The sequence below is a fragment of the Myotis yumanensis genome, unplaced genomic scaffold (assembly GCF_028538775.1).
Source record: "Myotis yumanensis isolate MYYU_CA2020_CCGP unplaced genomic scaffold, mMyoYum1.0.hap1 SCAF_1, whole genome shotgun sequence".
Lineage (NCBI taxonomy): Eukaryota > Metazoa > Chordata > Mammalia > Chiroptera > Vespertilionidae > Myotis > Myotis yumanensis.
In genome coordinates this window covers 216742537-216764313 of record NW_027223752.1, presented here as the reverse complement: position 1 = coordinate 216764313, position 21777 = coordinate 216742537, and the positions used below count along the sequence as shown (strand labels likewise).

Sequence of the window (21777 nt, the reverse complement as noted above, 5' to 3'; positions counted from 1 at the left end):
CTTAGACACCTGAGAATCTGGGGGCTTTTATTTAGAAGGATTTGCATCAAGATACTGTCAGAGGAGTGGGTGGATCTATAAGGATTAATTCTATTTAAAAGGCTTGGGGGAGAGGTGGCCAGCCATGGGTCAGAGCTGCTGAATTATCTGACCTCATTGCTATAAGCACATCTTTTGTTTAAGGTCCAGTATAGGGCACTGGACAGCAAGTTTTAGAAACATCTATCTGTACAGCTGCTATGCTGGGAACTGGTTAATAATAGATCTCAAAGCACAAAAGGGGTTTTCATCCTCATCATGAAATCATCCATTTTTCACTGGTGGTTGGGGTGTGTTCTTGCCGGAAGACGTGAGGGTGGTAGCACCATTGATCTGAGCACCCTGGTATCAGATTGTGTTCACAGATTACAGTACATCCTATGATGTCGGAAAACAGGATTTTGAAGTCAGGGCCTTAGGTTGAGTTAAAAATGATATTCACGGGTTGTCCCGAGACCCAGTAGAGACTTTCTTCCAGGAAGCAATGAAACGCAAGAACAACACGGTATTACTTTTGTCATTGTATGTGGAGCTATCTTAGTATAACCCATAGGGCATGGACCCAGCAAACCACAGATTACTGTCAGGAGGTGGGATGGGGATGGGGAGTTTTCATGCTAAGACATAGGAAGTCATCACGAACCAGGGACTGCTCAGCTCTTTCAGGTAGAACTCAGTCTAGAACTTGTTCACTTTTCCACCCAAACCAAGTGATCTATAAAGACTTCACCTCTGCCCTGACCGGTTTGGCTCAGTGGATAGAGCGTCGGCCTGCGGACTCAAGGGTCCCAGGTTCGATTCCAGTCAAGGGCATGTACCTTGGTTGCGGGCACATCCCCGGTGGGGGGTGTGCAGGAGGCAGCTGGTCGATGTTTCTCTCTCATCGATGTTTCTAACTCTCTATCCCTCTCCCTTCCTCTCTGTAAAAAAATCAGTAAAATATATTTAAAAAAAAAAAAAGACTTCACCTCTAACATGTAAACCAAACTTGGATAGTAAGTGCCTGAAGAGATTGCTGAAGATCTGAGTAGTAGCGAGGCGGTGATTCCCTCACCTGTGAAGTGCGGCTGGGGACTGAGCAGACTGAATGTTCTGTCCTGTGAGGGAGCAGTTGGCTTTATGTGGACTAGTGCTACAAGTGGACTAGTATAGAACAAAGAAGAAAATACATGGATAACGAGCAGAATATTAGAAGCAGGGAAGAGAAGGACTGAACAAGGACAAGCTGCATCTCACTAAAGAGTGTCTGATTTTCTAATGAGAAATTTGCAAAAGAATGGGAGTGAATACAAGCTAATATTCTTCACATATAAAAAGTGCTTAGAAAATAATAACAGTCGGGGGAGAGGGGTACCTGAGAACTCAAGACCTGAATAGGCATTTCTTAAAAGAAGAAATGCAAATGATAAATTTTAATTCAGTAATTAAATCCATTTAGAGTAAAAATAATCTGCCATTTTGATACTAGCAAGTTGGCAGAATTTTGTTTTGTTTTAAGTGATAATACACGATGCTGGTAGAAATGTTGGGATTGGGAAACGGGTTCTGTTTTATTGATGGAAATAATACAGTATCTTTGCTGGATGGTATATCATATGCTTTGGAAAATGTCCATGCTTATCACCCAAGACTAAAACTTACTTTAAAAATTAAGGATGTGCAACCTAAGTGCCCAGGAAAAAGGGATAATTTACATAAACTGATGTGGCATACTGAATTTGATGGTATGGAACCATGCTTATCGAAAAGAAACATTCTCCTCATAAATTGTCAAGTGAAATCATGGATACTAAATTCTGTGCATACTATAATCCCATGTAAAAAATTTGTAAGGAGCCGAAACCGGTTTGGCTCAATGGATAGAGCGTCGGCCTGCAGACTGGAAGGTCCCAGGTTCGATTCCGGTCAAGGGCATGTACCTTGGTTGCGGGCACATCCCTAGTGGCGGGTGTGCAGGAGGCAGCTGGTCGATGTTTCTCTCTCATCGATGTTTCTAACTCTCTATCTCTCTCCCTTCCTCTCTGTAAAAAATCAATAAAATATATTCAAAAAAAAAATTTGTAAGGATAAAAACAAAGATATTAATGATGGTAGGTTCTAGGTTTTCTTTTTGCTTGTCTTTTTTCCCCCCTGATTTTTCTGTAAGGAAAAGTGTTTGACACTCATATATAATGTGAATTTCTGTTGAGTTTGTACTACAGTCTTAAGATTTACTGCTTGGAAAGGGCTTTACTATTGTTCCAGAAATGTCCGGATTTATGTATTTGAGTTAGGAATGCCAATTGGCTCTCATCTGGTTATGACCATGGAGTCTGGTTTTAATTATACAAAATGGCATCTTTCATAGGTAAAGGAAACAAATTCCCGCCATTGGGGGGGCGGGAGAGAAGAGGGAGCAGAGAAGGGGGGCGAGGAATATTATGTTTTATTTTTACTAGTTTTTATTTAAAGTAACCTTGGGATTTAGATGGACACTTTGTTTTGTCTTCCAGGCCGAACACCAGAGCACCCTAGACAGCTTGAACTAAAAGAATGCTCATGTTTGACCCAGTTCCTGTCAAGCAAGAGGCCATGGACCCTGTCTCGGTGGTAAGTTTTCCAAAATCGAACATTTTCTTATTTACTCCAAGTGGTAATGCTGTTGTCACGTGTTACGTTATTTCTTAAAGTTACTCGTTACTAAACAGGCATTTGGTAGGTAAATTTTTCAAAGGCCCCGGTAGTCAGTGAGGTTCATACCCTACTAGCCACTGTGCATCCTTCAATAAACGGCATCTATGCTTCCTTCAGGCCTATGACCCACATCCCTCAGCCTACGGTCAGCACAGAACTTGGGCCACAGAAGTAGGTTTACAAAAACTCCTCAGTTTCCAGAGTTTTTAGTTGGAGCTCTCGGGATTGTTGGTCAAAGCATTAAAAAAAAAAAAAGTTTGGCTAGACTGATTTTTTTTTTTTTTTTTACATTAATGTGCACCCAGGGACATTTTTAAATTAATTATATTTTTTTAATTTTTTGAATGTGACTTTGTTTTTAATAGAAAAGAATGAACAAAAGCACAATGATGAAGCCCCAGAGGGATGGGGGTCGGGGAGTCACGGGGCATCCTGCTCCCCAGGCTCCTCTGCTGGCCTGGGGCTGTGCTCCCTGCTGCAGCAGCCTGCGCCTGCTAGGCCCCCTCGATGGCATGGCCATGGCGCTCCCAGCCTGGCCTCCTCCCTCTCACCTGCCTGGGCCTCCCGTAGGGAACGACCCAGACCAGTGGCAAACCTCTGCACACAACTCCAGTGTTTGCTCTGGATCTCGATGACGTTCTCTAGCGTGGCCATGGCATCGATGGTCGATGTTCAGCTTTTTCTGTAAGGCTGTCTTGTCCAAGGACTGTAGCTCCAGGCTGCACAGAGCCGAGACGCAGGCCTAAGAGGCATCACAGGTGGTGGTCAAGTTGTGGCCTCCCTCCAGGGCCAGCTGCTCAGCCCAGCCCCCTACTCAGGGACATTATTTTTCAAAACCTATGGGCAGTGTTTACCATGGTGAGGAAACAATATCTGAATGTACCTATAAGAAATCAGCATCAAGAATATGATACAGGTGACTTAGACGTGTTTTTGTTTTGTTTTTTACTCAAGATCACCACCCTCATTATATAGAAGCATTTCTCAAACATGTTGGAGGTTTTCCTTTTTTTAATAGTGAAAGAAAAAGATATTCATTGGGTCTCATAGTGTTTAGGGTGGGTTCCATAGAGCTGATTTAAAAGATGAAAATAAAATAACTACTCAGCCCTTTTACATGTAAAAATAAGTGCATTAAGAATAAAATGGCTTGCTTGAAAAACTATGACAACAGCGATATGGAGCTGTGACTGTGTAAGATGCCTGGAGAGAAGCTAGTGAAAGAAGGAACTTCGCGGGGAGGAGGAATTTTATTTCACTTGGAAGAGTCTGGGTGGGTGGGAATTGTGTTCCTTGTCTTTTTCAGCACCTAGTGCTAAGCTGGCCCCTCTGTGAGCTGGAACCTTCTAGATGCTGCTTTTGGGCCACCGGGAGACTAGTAATTAGTCCAAGTGTTTATGGGACCTAGGTGACAACAGAAAGGTGTGTCCCACTGCAAAGCAGGGAGTGGCTTAGACTTGAGGGGATCTGGTTTAGCAAATATGAAGTAACAAGGCAATTCTCTCACTCTGTCTTGCTCTTTTCTTTCATGGGCTTGAAAAATATTCACAAGGGGGAAAACTTGGCCTGAGTTGCATATGAGAAGGTTGGTAATGACACGCTTGCAAAATTAGATCATCCTTATGCATTGGCTGTGGAGGTTCCTGCCAAAAATGTTTATACAACACACGGGGGTCAGTCAGAGGCCCTTGGAACTGAATTGCCATGGCTGTTACGAAGCCAGTGAAGTGTTTATCACTGGGTGCAATGAAAAGTTAAGTCAGAGTGGCTTTGAGGAAATAACATTTACATTCCAGCATAATAAACTGGATAACTGAGTGTCTGAATATGAAAACTGGGCAATAAGAATTTTATTAATCAAAACAGCGAACAGACTTCTGATGTTATTCAGTGCTGTCATCGCATTCCTCAACCCTTCCCCCAACTATGGCATCGTCACATTGGAGGAAAATTAAGGTGTAAAATTTCTCCCATTAATTATATTTTTGAAATATGAATAGGTTTTTAGTACCGGAGAGTATGATTAATTTTCTAAATGATGCAGAACCATCAATGACGTATTTTACTATTCAGTGTACTTCCAGTGCTTTTAAGCAAGCATGGAAATAGGAGGGCTCCAGAGCCTAATTTCAAGCTAAGAATGAAGCTGCACATTGCTAAGTTAGTTATGATGTAATTAAATGCAAGAAAACGCACTTAACTGAAAACAGGAAGTAAAATGCACTTGAAGATTAATAAATGAACCTAGAATATATAGAAGTGTTTTTTCAAATAATGGTCATTTTCTCCTTCATGCTCGAGTTTGCAACTTCAGCTAACTCTCACAGAAATTAGTTTGTTTCACCAACAGTTAGTGTCTGTCCTTACAGTGAAGTTCCTTTTTAATTCAGTGAAATATCAGTTAACTGAAAAATTTGGAGACTAGGGTGCTGTGATTATTTTCTTAACAAAATTAAATAAGCTTTTGTTTTCATTCTTTTAAAAAATATATATTTTTATTGATTTCAGAGAGGAAGGGAGAGGGAGAAAGAGAAACATCAACAATGAGAGAGAATCATTGGTCAGCTGCCTCCTGCATGCGCCCCCACTGGGGATCAAACCTGCAACCTTCAACCCAGGCACGTGCCCTGACAGGGAATCAAATCGTGATCTCCTGTTTATAGGTCGAGGTTCAACCACTGAGCCACGCCATCCAGGCTGTTTTTACTCTTAAATCTTCAAATTTCATCTCTCCTGCCTTTGTAGGTGGAGTGTATGAAACCTAATTTCTTATTTTTTTATTCCTTTTTTTTTTTCCTTCTTAGTTCCATCTTTGATCTGAAGGTTGAAGTCTTTGGTTATTCAAGTCTATGTTTTAAACATTAAGGCAGTATAGAATAATTTGTAAGAGGAATTTTGTTTTAATTCCACATAGAATAAAAATATCTTATGGTGATTTATCTTCCCTCCCCGCCCCCCTTTTTCTTAAAATAGCTTAGCAGAAGCAATCGGCCTATTTGGTATTTTGCTATAATTTAGAGAAAGTGAGGAAATGTCATCTCTCACCCACATATAATTCCTACCATCCTGTGCTTTGAGGCAAATAGTCAGGCTTGATAGTTGTCTTTTTGTTTTTTAACATATTTTATTGATTTCTTACAGAGAGGAAGGGAGAGGGATAGAGAGTTAGAAACATCAATGAGAGAGAAACATCGATCAGCTGCCTTCTGCACACCCCCTACTGGGGATGTGCCTGCAACCAAGGTACATCCCCTTGACTGGAATCGAACCTGGGACCCTTCAGTCCGCAGGCCGATGCTCTATCCACTGAGCCAAACTGGTTAGGGCTTGATACTGTCTTATTAGAAGGTGCAATAATCAGGAGAGGAGACCCTGCCTGCTCAGGTCTGTGCCTGGGTCTCTGCTACTTACTCTCAATGCAAAGTTGGCAAAACTGCCAGCAGCTGCCTGAGCCTTTTTTAAAAATTATTATTATTATTTGTAAAATTGGAGATTATAATTTACAAACCGTAGACATCATGTGAATGAATGTAAAATGTGCATGTGAAGGAATTGTTTTTACCCATTCATTTCCAAAGAAAGATAAAGAATTTAACTCAGGAGATGAGAAAGAAAACAAATTTTTTAAAAGTATTCTTTCTTATTCTGTTCCTACAGGAAGGTTACTTTTGAAGAAAGTACATTTCTTTTCCTTTTTTTTTTTTTTTAAATGAAAATTTTTATCTAACAGACTCCTGACAGACTGAGAAGCACTTAACAGTTCCTCTGCTCTGTTCCAGCAGGAACTTTTCACGGCTCTCCCGCGCCTGGTAGAAAGGGAGCTTTCTGCTTGTGTTTGCATAGAGAGGCATGACATTTGCAGTTTCCAGAGTGTGTGTTTATACACGCACCACGCCTTTCTGCCCTGGGAGCCCCACCCTTCGTATGAAGATTCCTTTGACTTGCCATCGCCCTGTCACGGATGTTCACTTCTTTTTCATATGCATGAATAGTGAAATAGAGACTTTATCCACTTTAACTCCCTTGTAATGGAAACCTCACCAAAAGTATTCCCAATAAAATAAGGAACTATTGAAATTCTCACTTGAGTATAAAGTGATAGCTTTGGAAAAGTGTCCCAAACCAAACCTTTTTGAAAAGTAAACCCAGCACCACCCTCCATGGAAGGACGGGGAGAATCCCTTGCGTGAGCCCTGTCTTCGGGCTGCTGGGCTCCAGCACACGGAGCCTCCTTGGCTGAGCGTGTGGAAGGGGGAGGGGAGGGTGGCATTGGATGTCCTTCAGTGGCCACAGGCGCTTTTCTACACTTGCCTCTGATTCGGGTTAGGGGCCCGGGCGGCCACGCCTATTTGCGTTGCTTAGTTAGAAGACAGGAATGGTCTGGAGTAGAAAGGAAGCAACTGTTTACCAGGGTGTGCACACCCGGAGCAAACCCCGCATCAGTCCTTCCACGGTGGGGCACCAGGTTGTTGCCAGCTGATGGCAGTAGCTTGTGTGCTCCACCCCAGTAATCCGAAGGCTCTGATCAACATTGCTAGGAAATGTGCTAGTGAGACAGTCTGAGGAGCCACATGTCTTCACCCTTTCGTGAGGCGGCCGGACTGGAAAGAGTTACTTGTGTGCTCCGCTGTGTGCCCAAAGGTGTCTCCTTACTTTTAGCCCTGTGGCCTCGCAAACACCACACAGCAGTCAGCGTAGGGCACAGGGGTCATTCGCTGGAGAGCAGACGCGCAGCAAAACTGCATCGTGTTTAGAATACTTGGCTTTCTGTATGGCTGTCTCTTTTCCTTCATGGCGTGAGAAACCTGGGAATATTATTAACTTTGCCAATCTCCCGGGTCCTCAATTCCTACTTTCCTTAAACTCCCCCACAGATAGAAAAATCCAGCAACGACAGCAATAAAAGCGTGTCCTCGTTTTACTTCCTATTGAGCTGCCAATAACTTGGCGTTAAAATCTAGGTCATAGGGAGCTCTTGGAAGAATAGGGCTGACAAGGGAGAAGCTACATTTTGGTGAGTAGAGTCAATTAATGCTGCCTCCCATCTCCTGACTTTGTTTCTAGTATCAGAGCTTTTGCACTTTAGAGAATTATATGTAAAGCAGATTAAACTTTAGAACCAGGGGACATCCCAACCCACCCCCCCCCCCCCCCCGCCCTCCGTGTTTTAATTACTTCCTTAAACCCTCATTGCACACAGTTTGTAATACTTTTTTTTGTTAGTGAATCTTGTGTCTCTTTCAATATTTCAATTTAAATATATTTAATGTTAATATTGCTGTGTGTTTGGAGCCCTCACACCTGGTGGGGTGCCTGGGTCTGAAGAAAGTTAGAAATAGTCTTTTCTTCATTTGATTCTCTAGACATAACTCAAAGCTGTTTTTAAAAACAACAATTTATATATTTTGGATTTCCTGATTTTATTTCCTTCATGTCTTTGCTTTTAAGCAGATCTATTAATGCATATTCTTCCCTCCCCTCTTTAAATTGTTTTTTAAGTGATATACCAGATTTTAATACTAAAAATTAGTATTTTTATTCTGTATCTGTTACTGAGAGCCATGCCATTCAAAAGGCGGTCTGTGCACCTCCTGCCACCTCCCAGTCATTGAGAATCTACAGTTTAACAAGATCCCCAATGAATTTGTGAAGCCCTGGTTAGGAGGATCAAAGCCCATTTAGTGCACTCCTTGTATGAGAAAAGAGAAGGGAGCCATAGGGCTGCAGGGTGTTTAAGCTCAGACATAGGCTACCTCGTTGAATCCAATTTTGATTTTAGCCTTACAACCTTCTAGGAGGAGCTTTGCCATATCCTGATGGCACCTGTACTGCTAATATTTAGTTAGTAATATTTCTTGCCCTCTTTTATAGAATTGCTTTTGTTAACATAATTTTTTAACAGGGAACATTATATCACTACTGTAAAAAAAAAAAAGTTTTTTCGTATGCATTTAAATAAACACCTATTTTAAAGCACTGTATGTTCACCATGTGCCAGGCCGCAGGCATCACTGTTCTAGACCAGTGGTCGGCAAACTCATTAGTCAACAGAGCCAAATATCAACAGTACAACAATTGAAATTTCTTTTGAGAGCCACATTTTTTAAACTTAAACTATATAGGTAGGGTACATTGTTATTAACTTAATTAGGGTACTCCTAAGGCTTAGGAAGAGCCACACTCAAGGGGCCAACGAGCCGCATGTGGCTCGAGAGCCGTAGTTTGCCGGCCATGGTTCTAGACCATACAGATTATGATGATATGGATAAAGAAAGGATGAAAGAACAGAGTACTTAATCTTAAAGATGAGAAACTTTAAAAGATCAAAATCCAATGAACTGAAAATACTGCCTAGGACCTTTCCCCTAATACTCCATGCTCGGTCAGCCTGCAGTAGAGGCCAGGCGTCTGCATTTCAAAACAGCACAAGTGATTCTGATGCATAGCCAGGTAGAGAGCCGTCCAGCAAGACCCAGAGAGGAAAGGGTGGGATCTCTGTCATAAGCCCCGTCAAAACCACTGCTGCCCCATAATGACTTGTAACTCACAGTAGTGGCCACTGAAGTGTCTGGGGAGGCCCAGAAATTAACAGTGCATTCAGTCATTTAAGTACAAGTCCCCATTGGTGGGTTTTCTCAGCTGCATCAGGAGCTAGTATTGCCTCAGAATCATAAACACATAGGATTTAAGAGCTGGAAGACTGATACACCAAGGTTGTGGGTTCAATCCCTAGTCAGGGCACATACAAGACTTAACCAATGAATGCATAAGTAAGTGAACAACAAAAATAACTCTCTCTCTCTCTCTCCTCCCCCCCTCCCTTCCTCTCTTCCTCTCTCTAAAACACAATAAATAAATAAAAATGTTTTTAAAAGAGCTGGAAGAGAGGCACAGGATATTGCTTATCACTTTCACTGTAAAAGATTCAAATACGAGTAATTTTCTGCAGGAGTACTATACATGTGGTTATTAAAAATTTCCCTAAAATGCCTGCATGTATAGAAAATGGTTGGTGTTTAATTTTTTAAAGCATTCTACAGCAAATACTCATTTTTAAATTATAGTTAAGGAATGGAGCAATTTTAGTGAACTCCATGGCCAAGAACATGAACCAGAATATGCAATTGTGATTTTTTTTATATTTAAAGCTGGTAGATGAGTTAGGTCATCCTGATATTAGAAGAGAGAGGGGTATTTGAAGGTAAAGTAGGTCAATTGTAGAACAGATCTTAGATTTGGGAGGAAACAAACCATTTTGTCTCTCTTCCAATATCTTCTTAGCTTAGCTTTTGAGAGTGGGGAGCAAGATGTAGAGAACACTGGGCCTCCCTCATTTCGAGCATCAGGTGACCTGATTTGAGTCATATTATATTAGCTGTTTCTTACAGTTCTGTGTCATCCACAAATGTATAAATCGGGTCATCTTCTACACCTTCATTCAGACTGTGCGTAGACCATTGAACAAGTTGGGGCCAAGGACATAGTTACCCTAGTGTGGGTGGCCTTCCGTGTTAGGCGTGTAGGGTGACCGGCCATCCTGGTCTGCCTGAGACTGAGGCATTTCCTAGGCAGTAGGACTTTAATACTAAAACCAAGATAGTCCCGGGCAAAGCAGGGCTGTTGGATGTCCCAGGCATGGATTTGTCAGCGGCTCCAGCCCACATGCAGCTCTATTTCTTCATGTTATAAAAAGCGTATCATGGGAAATGTTCAGTGCCCTGCCGACAGGGTACATACCAAAGCCAGAGAGGGCATTTCCTGCCAGTTAAGAAGCTGCATCAGAAAAGCAACGAGGTTACTTGGCTTGGCTGGTTCTTGGTGAACCCCAACGCCGACTCCTATTGATTAAAGCCCACAAGCCTTCTGTTTCATAACCTGTTGTTGGTAAGAATTTTGCATCTTAATTTGTGTTTGAAGCAAATGTACTTACTTGGCGGTTTCCGTGTTGTGTTTCCCTTTCCAATAGTCATACCCATCTAATTACATGGAGTCCATAAAGCCCAGCAAGTATGGAGTCATCTACTCCACACCATTATCCGACAAGTTCTTCCAGACCCCAGAAGTCCTGTCGCACGGGATGCAGATGGAGCCGGTGGACCTGACCGTGAACAAGCGGAGCTCACCGCCCTCGGCTGGGAATTCTCCTTCCTCACTGAAGTTCCAGTCCTCGCACCGGAGAGCCTCGCCCGGGTTGAGCATGCCATCGTCCAGCCCGCCCATGAAAAAGTACTCACCCCCGCCCCCGGGAGTGCAGCCCTTCAGCATGCCGCTGTCCATGCCGCCGGTGATGGCCGCTGCCCTGTCCAGGCACGGAATTCGGAGCCCGGGGATCCTGCCGGTCATACAGCCCGTCGTGGTGCAGCCCGTCCCCTTCATGTACACCAGTCACCTCCAGCAGCCGCTCATGGTGTCCTTGTCCGAGGAGATGGAAAACTCAAACAGTAGCATGCAAGGTAAATTTCAGAATCTCCAGTGTCTTCACCAGACAGACAGGCTGGGGAGGGTGAAGGTAGCAGAGCCAAGCTCTTCAAAGGAAATATCCCACTTAGCATCTGCCTGAGGCATTTCCTTTTGTGTGTGTGTTTTTTGCCTTAAAGTGTTGATACTGGAAGAGCTCCCAAGAATCAGGCTGTCTGTTTAAAGCTATGAAATGATTACTTTCACTATAGAGTTGTCAACTTTGGGCTGGCAGGAATCTTAACTTTACATTTTGCTTCATGGAATGCCAATACGGTTCTAGGTGCAAAGAGGCATTTAATAAATACCTTTAGACCATGGTGATTACTCAGGGCTATTAAAAGCACCTTGTTTATCGAGTGGTCATGGGCAGAAGACTGGGGTTAAAAGGAGATAATAAAAAGTCATAAGGAAGAATCATTTGGGGGCTGGTGTCTTAAAAGTCCAGTTTCCTAGGTACACTGCTTACTGGCAAAATAATGGGCCAGAGAAACAAGAACCCCCTCAGATTCATTGCTGCTCTAATTTGCCAAAGGCAGATAAATAGTCACACATCGGTGTTATAGATGGGACCTGTGCAATAAGCTTTTTTAAAAGCTGAAGTTGGTAAATTGTACACACAGTGACTTTTCTGTTTTTATTTTTTTAGTACCTGTAATTGAATCCTATGAGAAGCCTATATTACAGAAAAAAATTAAAATAGAACCTGGGATCGAACCACAGAGGACAGATTATTATCCTGAAGAAATGTCACCCCCTTTAATGAACTCAGTGTCCCCCCCGCAAGCATTGTTGCAAGAGTAAGTATATTGAGGTCTACCCAGCATTTGCGTAGCAGCATGCATCTCGGGACCTGGAATGGAAGCCCAGGCTTCCAATGTATGGTGTGTGGATTGCCAGGAACGCCCTGTAGCATGTGGCAGCCACAGGGCAAGATGAGGGGATCGCTCCAAAAACAATGCTCTGTTACACGGACAGCATTATGACAATGACTTCCAGTTACCACTGAGTTGGTCACCCATGATTTTGCCACCTTACCACATATATTGTTTTTATCTTATTTGTTCACTCTTCCAGACTGCACACGTAGTTTTTCCAGAATCTTAATCCCACCGTGGATTGAATTTGGTGTTCTAAATATTCAAGGTTGGATCATGAAAACTCCATATGGACCCATGTCGTACTCCTACTTGTCACTTCCAATAGAGTCTCCTGTCTCCAGGATGAGGAATGTCTTGCATTAAAATCTTCAGGCCAACCACAAGCCCAAGAAAGACACTCCAACACAAGTCCTGTAAACAAGTGGTGGCAACAGAAATTGACCATGTAGCTCAGAGAAGCCCAGCCATGACACAGCTTATTCTCTAGTCGTTTAAATCCTGCCTGCCCCTGCCTAGAATGTTCCGTCTGCTTTGGGACTGCCGTGGAGGGGAAAGTTCAGGCTGTGTTGGTCAGCAACCAAACACCTGAACGGTGGTTTGTTTTACGTCTAACTTGCTGTAATATGACAGTGCCACACACAGGTTAAATAACATCACTGATGGGATTGCCACTGTAGGTAACCTTGAAGTTTACCAGTGATGACACTGGAAGCTGTGTTTGAAGTAGTTCAGAAACTGGTCTTTGGGTCTGACATCTTGGATCCCAGCTCCGCTCCCTACCATATGTATGACCTTGGGCTAATCATTTAATCTTGTTGCCTCTTTCCTCTTTATTTTCATTATTGGCCATAATTATTTTTCTTGCTATAATTGTCTTGTGTTCTGGTGCTTTTCACATTGGATTTAGTGGCCAGCTTCCTAGTACTGAGGCAACAATTGCCTCCCAAGTCACTTTTCTCTAACTTAAACACATGTTCTGCCCACCTGGCTACTTGATCCTCTCCACCCCTCTCCCTTAAACAGTTAAATAATTCTGCAACAGAATATGAATTCTCTGATTTTACTGGAATTCCAAATATTATAATTGTATCCACATTCAACCCAAGTAGATGCCCTTATAGTAGCTCACGTATTAATTGCCCACTGAACCAAATCACAGTCAATTTTTGTTGTTGTCATATACTTGCCGATAGGTGGAGAATGAATTTTCTTTCCCAGCCACATTGGTAGTAGAGTGTCTGATGGACTTGTACATTACTGCTTTTCAAAATTGCATCCCCTTCACCCCCAAAGGAAACTTTTCCAACTTTTATTCTCCCGTGACAAGCATATGGGAGGCAGGAAATGGAGAACTCAGGAGCCAGACATTAGATAACTCCCCTGTAATCACACTGTTCACAGCAAGAGGGGCCTGGGCTTGATCTCCTGCACCCAGATGAGGCCTCTTCCTGCCATTTTTAACCCATATCTAGCTGATTGCATCTGCTCATGCACTCGAGTGAAAGGAGAAAACAAACTATCCAAAATGGGCACATCATGTAGGCTGCACTGCTGCTTTTATTTATGATGACGGGTGCCTCTGGCAAGGTAACTGGCAATATGACTTGCACTTGTAATTGTTCCTACACAGATGTTGCTCTAAAGCCAATTGCCCACATAGGGAGTGATCCATTGACTGAAAGGGCTTATTCCAAAGCCCAGGTTATTATGAATTACAGTGTGAAGCATTATGGAAGAAGGATATTTGAAAGCAATAATATGCTGTGCCCTGAATGCTGCTGAAGATAAAATACTTTTTCTCTTCTTTCTTATTTTAAGTAATGTTCTTTGGATGATCTCAAGCTGGATGGCTTTTAATGATTAATGAGCAAGATGCTTAGTCTAATGCTGACCTAAGAATGCATTTTGCTTCTCAAAAAAACTCAATAGATTAGCCACAACTGGGACATGTACTCTTCAAGTGATTTTCTCACAGATGTGATTAAGTAATGTCTTGGAGTGTGCCCAGTAGCAGCCCCCATAGGAAACCAGCTGGCTAGGAAGGAATCATTTGAAACCAAGCGCTTAGTAGCATTGTGATGAGGCAGCCCCAATATTTGCCTCAAGAAAACCTTTCTTTAGAGGCAGACTTCAAAACACAGCTTTGAAATCCATTTGCTTGATCATGGAGCTACTTGCTCTAGAATTATTTGTAAAGGCACTCAAGTGTATATAAAATTGCTTCTGCTGTATATTTGCATGTGTGAAAATGTATAACAAACAGCTTAAGAAGAAAAAATCAAACAGCTTAAGGATCAGGTTGTTCCATTTAGTTGTATATATGATTGGTAGCAAACTTGAGAGGTCGGCTTAGCTCAAAACAATGACCAGGTCTCCGATATTTAATAGCTGTTCTAACTTCTTGGTTGTAATGTTCCCAAACGGCCTCTTTTAAAATGAGTAGTGAGGAGGCCAAGAAGGGTGAGATCCCAAGATCCTGATCTCTAGCCTCAGCCTATACTAACATCTGGCTCTTTAGAGATGGGGCTGCTAACCACCCTCAGAATGGTGGTGCCTTTTGAGGTAGATGTTAGCTGGTATAGAGATTTCCTGATCCAGTGTGGAGACATTAAAAGAACAAAACAACACGCTTCATGAAATTAAACAATGTAGGGGCTACATTTACAAATAGATTTCAGAACCTTGAATTATGAACAGCTACCACTGAGTAGATTTACATCTGGAACAGATATTGTTCTCTTTTTTTTAAAAAAAAATATATATATATTTTTTTACTTTAGAGAGAGGGAAAGGGAGAAGAGGAAGAGAGAAACATTAATTGGTTGCCTTCTGTATGTGCCTCAACCAGGGACTGAACCCAAAACCCAGGTATGGGCTCTGGCCTGGAATCAAACGGGCAACCTTTCCGTGTACAGGACAACATTTAACCACTGAGCCACTCCAGCCGGGCCACACATTGTTCTTAAATGCTCTGTGTACATTACTCACAACCACCTTCCGAGATCATATCATCCTCCCCATTCCACAGAGCGGATATCAACACCTTGCCCCCAGGGTCCCCGGGGGCTGTCAGCTCCGCAGCTGGGACGGTCAGCTGGGATTTCAGCTAGAGCACACATCTTGCTTTCACAATAAGCAACTGGAAAACGCATTCCTTAACTACTGCACGGAAACTATTAGGCTGATTCGCAACCCATAAAATCTAACAATTGGGAGAGACTTCTAAAATCATCTAATACTCTTTCAGTATCCCAGAGCATATGAGATACATTTAATCATTTTTTTTCCCTCAGAATTTTATTTCCTGAAGGTCTCTTAGTGAAGATGAAACATTTTTAATCAGTGGAATTAAAGTTGAAAGTTAAAAATAAACTGATAACCTTTTCCTTTTTATTGAAGAATTTTAAATTGATTAAAAAAAAACTCTATCTGTTCATAAACTTCTCACTTCTCTATTTTCTCTGTTTGTGTATTTATAAAATTTAAGTCTTGTCTCCCCCCCCCCCCCCCCCCCCCCACTAGTTCATGTTCACTTTTCCATGTATTTAAACTTGGCCATTTGTTTTTCTGTATCGCCCCTCTAAGCATCAGGGTAGGAAGGTAAAGTGACAGTTTTCTTTGCTAATAATAAAAGTGAGAAAATGTGAGATCATTTAAATACGGCTTTGATTTTCTTCTAGTTGCTTCCTAGCATGCCTGAAAAAGTTACCGATAAAAGACATGTATTTAAATTTTAACCAAGATAAAAAATCAAGTTTCATTTCAGGGATTCCCTTTTGATTTATATAATTAAATTTTACTATCTTTTTTTAATCTCATTAAATTCCTTTTTTCCTTCTCACCAATCTTTTTTCTCCCTTTGCACACTTGTATAAAACATTCATATGTTATGTGGAACATCTTAAGAACTTTAGGTTCAAATTTTTAAAAATACATATTTTTTTAATTGATTTCAGAGAGGAAGGGAGAGGGAGAGAGAGGTAGAAACATCAATGATGAGAGCGAATCATTGATTGGCTGCCTTCTGCATGCCACACTGGGGCTCAAGATCACAACTTGGGCATGTGCCCTGACCAGGAATTGAACCATGACCTCCTGGTTCATAGGTCGACGCCCAACCACTGAGCCCCACTGGCCCAGAATTAGGTTCAAATTTAAAAGAAAAGTCTTTTGTTATAGTTGGAGGCCAACTACATAACTTTGTAATGTTTCAGGTAGTTGGTCTTTAGGAAAGCAAACGAATGGGTTAAAATGAATGAATGGATTAGGAATTTTAATTACTTAACATTAATCAGCAGAAGTCTGGGGAAACTACAGACCTTTCCCAGCTCTTCCCCATCTGCCTTTTCTCTCCAACTACCTTTCTGAAAAAGAAGTCCACAGTAATGATGTTTAACATGATTTGATTTATGCAAATGCAGGATATGAGTCTGGGCGAGAGCAATCAGGGAGGTAGGGAGAATGTCAGGGGTCCCTGAGAGGGCTGACCTCCTACAGTGTGGTTGCCTGAGACTTAGGAGTCTGACCTTTCCCTAAAGAACAATAAATGAAAGTAAGGATGGCCTGTGAATAGTAGTGTGTCCGGCATTGCCTAGGGCCACAACATTCTATAAACAGGCAAATTTTTATTGAGGCAAAGAGACTTCTAGCACTTTGCACCTACCTCCCTGCAGCATAGCACCTAACTCTTCTTACTGTCATTACTTATCTACATGTCTGTCTCCCCCTAGAGTGTGAGCTCCTCGAGGGCAGGAACCCTGTTTTTATTCATCTTTGTGTCCCGGTGCCAAGCACAGTGCCTGGCTTATGGTAGGTGCTCACTCAATGTTTGTTGAATGAATATAGCAGTGCTTCTTGGGTTGATCAGCTAATTTCTTTTTGTTTATTTTGTTGGGTTTTGTTTGTTTTTGCCCGGTGTTGTTAATGCTTTTGATAGACTAAAGAAAAGGAAGAGCCTGCCACTCAACATTTTGTATTTAACGTTGCCTTTCACAGGAATCACCCTTCAGTCATAGTACAGCCGGGGAAGAGACCTTTACCTGTGGAATCTCCAGACACCCAAAGGAAGCGAAGGATACACAGATGTGATTATGACGGATGCAACAAAGTGTACACTAAAAGCTCTCACTTGAAAGCACACAGAAGAACACATACAGGTATCAGAAATATAAGACTCGCTTTCTTCCTAAGAATTAGACTGCAAGGTTAAGTCAAACGTTCTGACTTTCAGAGGTTATTAAAATGATTTTTTTTCAGGCATCTCAAAGTTACCATAGTCATTTACAGATGTCTCTGTCATGATAGATGAAGTATTTTGTTATGATTTACTTTTGTAATAAGTAGAATAGATTCAAGGTCATCGCTGTAGGAAGGCCAATCACTTGTCTTTCTGCACTCTGCAATGAAGGAGAGAGAAAGGGATGGATCCTCCAGTGGAACAGAGGGGAGAGTGCTCTTAACCGTGGGCCGATTTCACCAGGATGTGGTCTTCCTATGGGCTCTTCTATGGCAAATGTACACCAAGCTCACAATAGTGAAAATCAGCTCTTTACGCAGAACAAATAAATGCAGCAGTTGAATTTATAGAAGCTGAATTTTGGTAAATCCTCGCTTCTAAAACTGAGGGAACTTCTATGTGATTGCCTGCCATATTTGTTCTGGAATATTTTCCATCGTGCTCAGTCTTAAATACAGAGTGTGCAGCCAGATCTTATGAAAATTGTTGTATAGGTGAAGAAAACGTGAAATTGTTCCATGGGCTCTTCAACATTTTGTAGCAAAGTATCTTAAGGAAATTGTGTAAAAATGTTGTAAATAATCCGATTAATTGTAGTAAGTACTGGTGATTAATGTTTACTATAGGTCACGTCTGACCCAACCTCAGACTCTTCAGTATGAAATTCTAGTGTGATAGGGATTTGCCTCTGTGTAAATTGTTCTTAACTCAGGGTGTAGATTATTTTTTTTATTCTTATGAGTCATTCTTATGAGGAATATTTAAACAGAAGACTCTGGGATTTGGAAGAAAAAAGGGCAGGAAAGTGTCTAGCACAGTAGAAGTAAGTTTTTCATTGAATTCTGGGAGAGGAAGCCAGGGAAAATCAACCTACCTACAGCTTGCATTTAGAGGAACACCCAATCACCAAACCTATGTCAAATAGATTCGTAAAAGCATCTCCAGGAGATTAATGGGACAACCCTGAGGTGGATGCTACCAGATTCCAGCCTGAGATTAAAAAGACCAAATTGAATGTTTTTATAACAATTCAGATGTGGGCAAAATACCTCTTAGCATTTATATTCTGTGCTGCAAAGCAGAGAATATAAATTCTGAATATCTCATTGAAATGCCAAGGAATGGTAGTCTATAAGGTTTCTAGAGAGCAAGGGATGGAAATTAGTTAATGGTGCCATTCCCTATTTTTACTAATTTAAACATGGAAGATAGCCATTAACAGCCTTTTCATTTGTGAGGGTCTTCCTCGTGGTTCTCCCTAGGGTGTTCTCACAAGGGTCTTCTGTCCTCACCTGCAAATGACCATTACCGCACAGGAGGGGTGGGAGACACCTGGCTGTAACAGGGTGGGGAGGCATCACTATAGTGTTAGTACTTCCGGATTAAAGCATTATACTTAGGCATAGTTATTATCCATTAAACAAAAGCTAAGATGTTGAAATCCCCAACAGATATTTCAGTTGATAGAGACTTCAGATTTTTTTTTAAAAAGAGAATTAATGTTTTTTTGCTTGTCCTGTAGTGGTTTATAAGATACTGTCATTGAGGGACAAATGGATAAACATACCTTGGAAATAATATATGTCAAGAGCTTTAGCTCAGACATTTGAAATTTACTGCCTTTACTAATTAACAGTCTTTTTCTATCAGAAAAAAAAAATAATAAGCTCTTTTCACTTTCTTTTTGCAGGAGAAAAACCTTACAAATGTACATGGGAAGGATGCACATGGAAGTTTGCTCGGTCTGATGAACTAACAAGACATTTCCGAAAACATACTGGAATCAAACCTTTCCAGTGTCCGGACTGTGACCGCAGCTTCTCCCGTTCTGACCACCTTGCCCTACATAGGAAACGCCACATGCTAGTTTGAATGTCTCCGTCTCCGCCTCGGCACGCGGCTCCCCACTCGCCCAGCTCTCTCTGTCCTCCCTCCCGTTGTCTAACTCATTTTTTACATGTACATTTTAATTTTGATTCAGCTGGTCTGAATCTCTGAATTTATATCAGTCAAACTTCCATATGGTCAGTAGTAAATATTCTCTAATCCTCCCTCCTTACCACGGGTCAGACCTAAAGAATGTGAACACTTTTTTTTTTTCCGGGGATGCTAAGCAAACCCTTCTTACAGATAAGTTTAATGTAATGAGAACAAGGGAACATGTAAACAGACAGAACCAGTTGTCGGTTTGTCCATGTATTCCTCAAAAGAATGTCAAAGTAAATGTGTTAGAAATACAGTATCCAGCCTGCTAGTCCTTGCCAGAGACAGTCATACCTCTGAGCCCTGTGATCGCATTTTGTGCTGCACCGAGAAAAGACGGGTGGACCCCTTCACAGGTCAGCTAGAAGGGCAGCAAGATTCCGGGCGAGTTCAGTCAGCTCTTCCGTTATCCTTGCTTGTCAAGTTGGATTTATCACTTCATCGACATTAAGTCCTTTACCCTCCTTCGTGCCTGCAGCTAATAAGGAGGACTTTGCCACCAGTGCAAGATAAGCTAGAGTTGTTGACGTAGGGAGGTGATCTGTCAGTTCAAGGGATGAAGGCTGTATTTGCATCGCATGGAGTTGGAGCAAAGGGGCATTGAGCAAGGGGGCAGAGGAGGAAGCCAGCCAGGGGTTTTCAGTGAGATTTCATCATTTGGTTAGCTGTGCAGTGCGTTCCTAGAACTTCGGTCTCTGCATATTCAACTGTGCAGAACCGTCCAGCAAAGCCAAATACTGATGGGGTTACCCATGTACCGACCTCCAGTCCTACAGTGTCCTTAATGTTAGATCATCAAGCATTGAGAGTAGGGACGCCACAAAAATATTTGCCCAGAAATGGTGAAGAATCTTTTGGATGGGGGTCTGAATGGCCTTCTTTACCAAACCTACTGAGAGCCTTTTTGCAAACGGGAACGTTGAGTGGTAATTATAATCCCATATCAGATTACTCATACAGCTTTCATACAGAAAGTCTGTGTGAGTGACAAGGTGCCAAATTGGCTGTCATTGATGTTCATGACACATATCACAGATAAGCATCTGCTAAGTAGATTCATTAAGACCTGAGTGACGCTATTTGTAAATAGTTGTGAAGCACACAGACCTTTACTGGGGGGGGAGACAGATTCCTAAAAAATAGAAAAATCACAGTTCAGGGATTCATAGATGTAGCTCAACAATTCCCAAAGTTTACTGTCGGAGCTGGCACTCTCACTACCAAGTATCCTGTCAGAAGAATAAACTGAAAATGACTCGTGTTCATGTTCAAGACAAATAGCACCATTATTTGGGGGACATTTCTCAAAAGTAGGCTTTTGAGCATCATAGTCTAAATGCCAATAAAAATAATGTGTAGAAATGCCTTGGTTCTGAATTTGAAGAAAGTGGCAACGGTGGTCAAAAGTGGGCACATGTGACCAAATGCCCCTTCATAAAGGATGGAGAAGAGAAGAATGGAATCCTGAAGATTCGTCCGAGCCACAACTCAGGATCCAATACAACTTTAACTGGGAGGAATACACTGTTTTCAAAGCATCAGTGAAGAAGTGATTCTGGAGGCCTGCGAATTGTGTGGGGAGCTTACTTGGGCGCTATGTCAATGAAAGTAGTTGTAAGGACTGCACACCTAGAGATCCCACTCAACAGCTCTCTGAACCAACTGAAAGGAAATGTACAGAAATGCAAAATAATTTGTTATCTGGCACTTGGTTTTTACTTTTTTTTAAGCACTGCAAAATTCATTTAGAATATTAAAACATCCTAATTGGGCCTTTTCTTTGTTGTTGTGTGTTTGGTTGCAACTAAGATATGAATCGAGGGATTAAAAAAAATAGCTCTTGGGAAAGTAGGTATTGTCTGTATTGTAAATACTTAGTCACATTCATGCCAAAGTGTTTATTTCTTGAAATGGTTCTTCCACAACACACCGAAGAATTAAGTTTGAATGCAAGGGACTTTTTTTGTTTTGATGGAGAAAACCAGTTTATGTATATTCTAACCACAGAAGGTGGGAAGGGGGATGAGAAAGGGTAGAGTTGATCTTTCTATAATGAGCTTTGAGTCTGAGTCCAATTAATAGAAAGCTTCATGGGTTCTAATGAAATTTAATGTTTGCTATGGATTATCAAAATTCTGTTCAAAAGTACAAGCAAAACCCTGCAGAGACTATTACATTATACTTAGCTTGCTTAGATTATGTTAACAGTTGATTAACAAAGTTCCATTTTAACTGAAAGAACCATCCAGAGAAGCCATCATTCTCTGTTCCCTTGCTGGTCTACATACTTTTGTTACCAATTGGCTCTCCAAATTTTCCTTTTATATATACATATATATATTTGTATCTTACTATCATAGTTGAGAAATTTAGTTTCTTAGTCATTTTTAGCTGTTATTGTGGGAGACCTCAAATAAGATAAGATGCCCTTGAGTGTGTGGTTTTAGTGATGTGCCATCTTACTATCAATGGCGATTTTAATTGCAATATTCAAGTTGATGAGAATGA

At 41.5% G+C, this 21777-nt stretch overlaps 1 protein-coding gene across 4 annotated transcripts in view; it reads left to right on the top strand.

The window, feature by feature from the left end:
• The window catches only part of KLF3 (KLF transcription factor 3), a 33955-nt gene extending 12909 nt beyond the window's left edge, over window positions 1-21046 (top strand). For all 4 annotated transcript variants that reach the window (XM_070397975.1, XM_070397993.1, XM_070397983.1 and 1 more), the window contains exons 2-6: window positions 2532-2628; window positions 10679-11165; window positions 11819-11969; window positions 17046-17206; window positions 18977-21046. In XM_070397975.1, the coding sequence (XP_070254076.1) occupies window positions 2572-2628; window positions 10679-11165; window positions 11819-11969; window positions 17046-17206; window positions 18977-19158 (1038 nt within the window). In that variant the 5' untranslated portion in view covers window positions 2532-2571 and the 3' untranslated portion in view covers window positions 19159-21046. The remainder of the gene's footprint in view (window positions 1-2531; window positions 2629-10678; window positions 11166-11818; window positions 11970-17045; window positions 17207-18976) is intronic.
• Window positions 21047-21777: the final 731 nt, after the last annotated feature.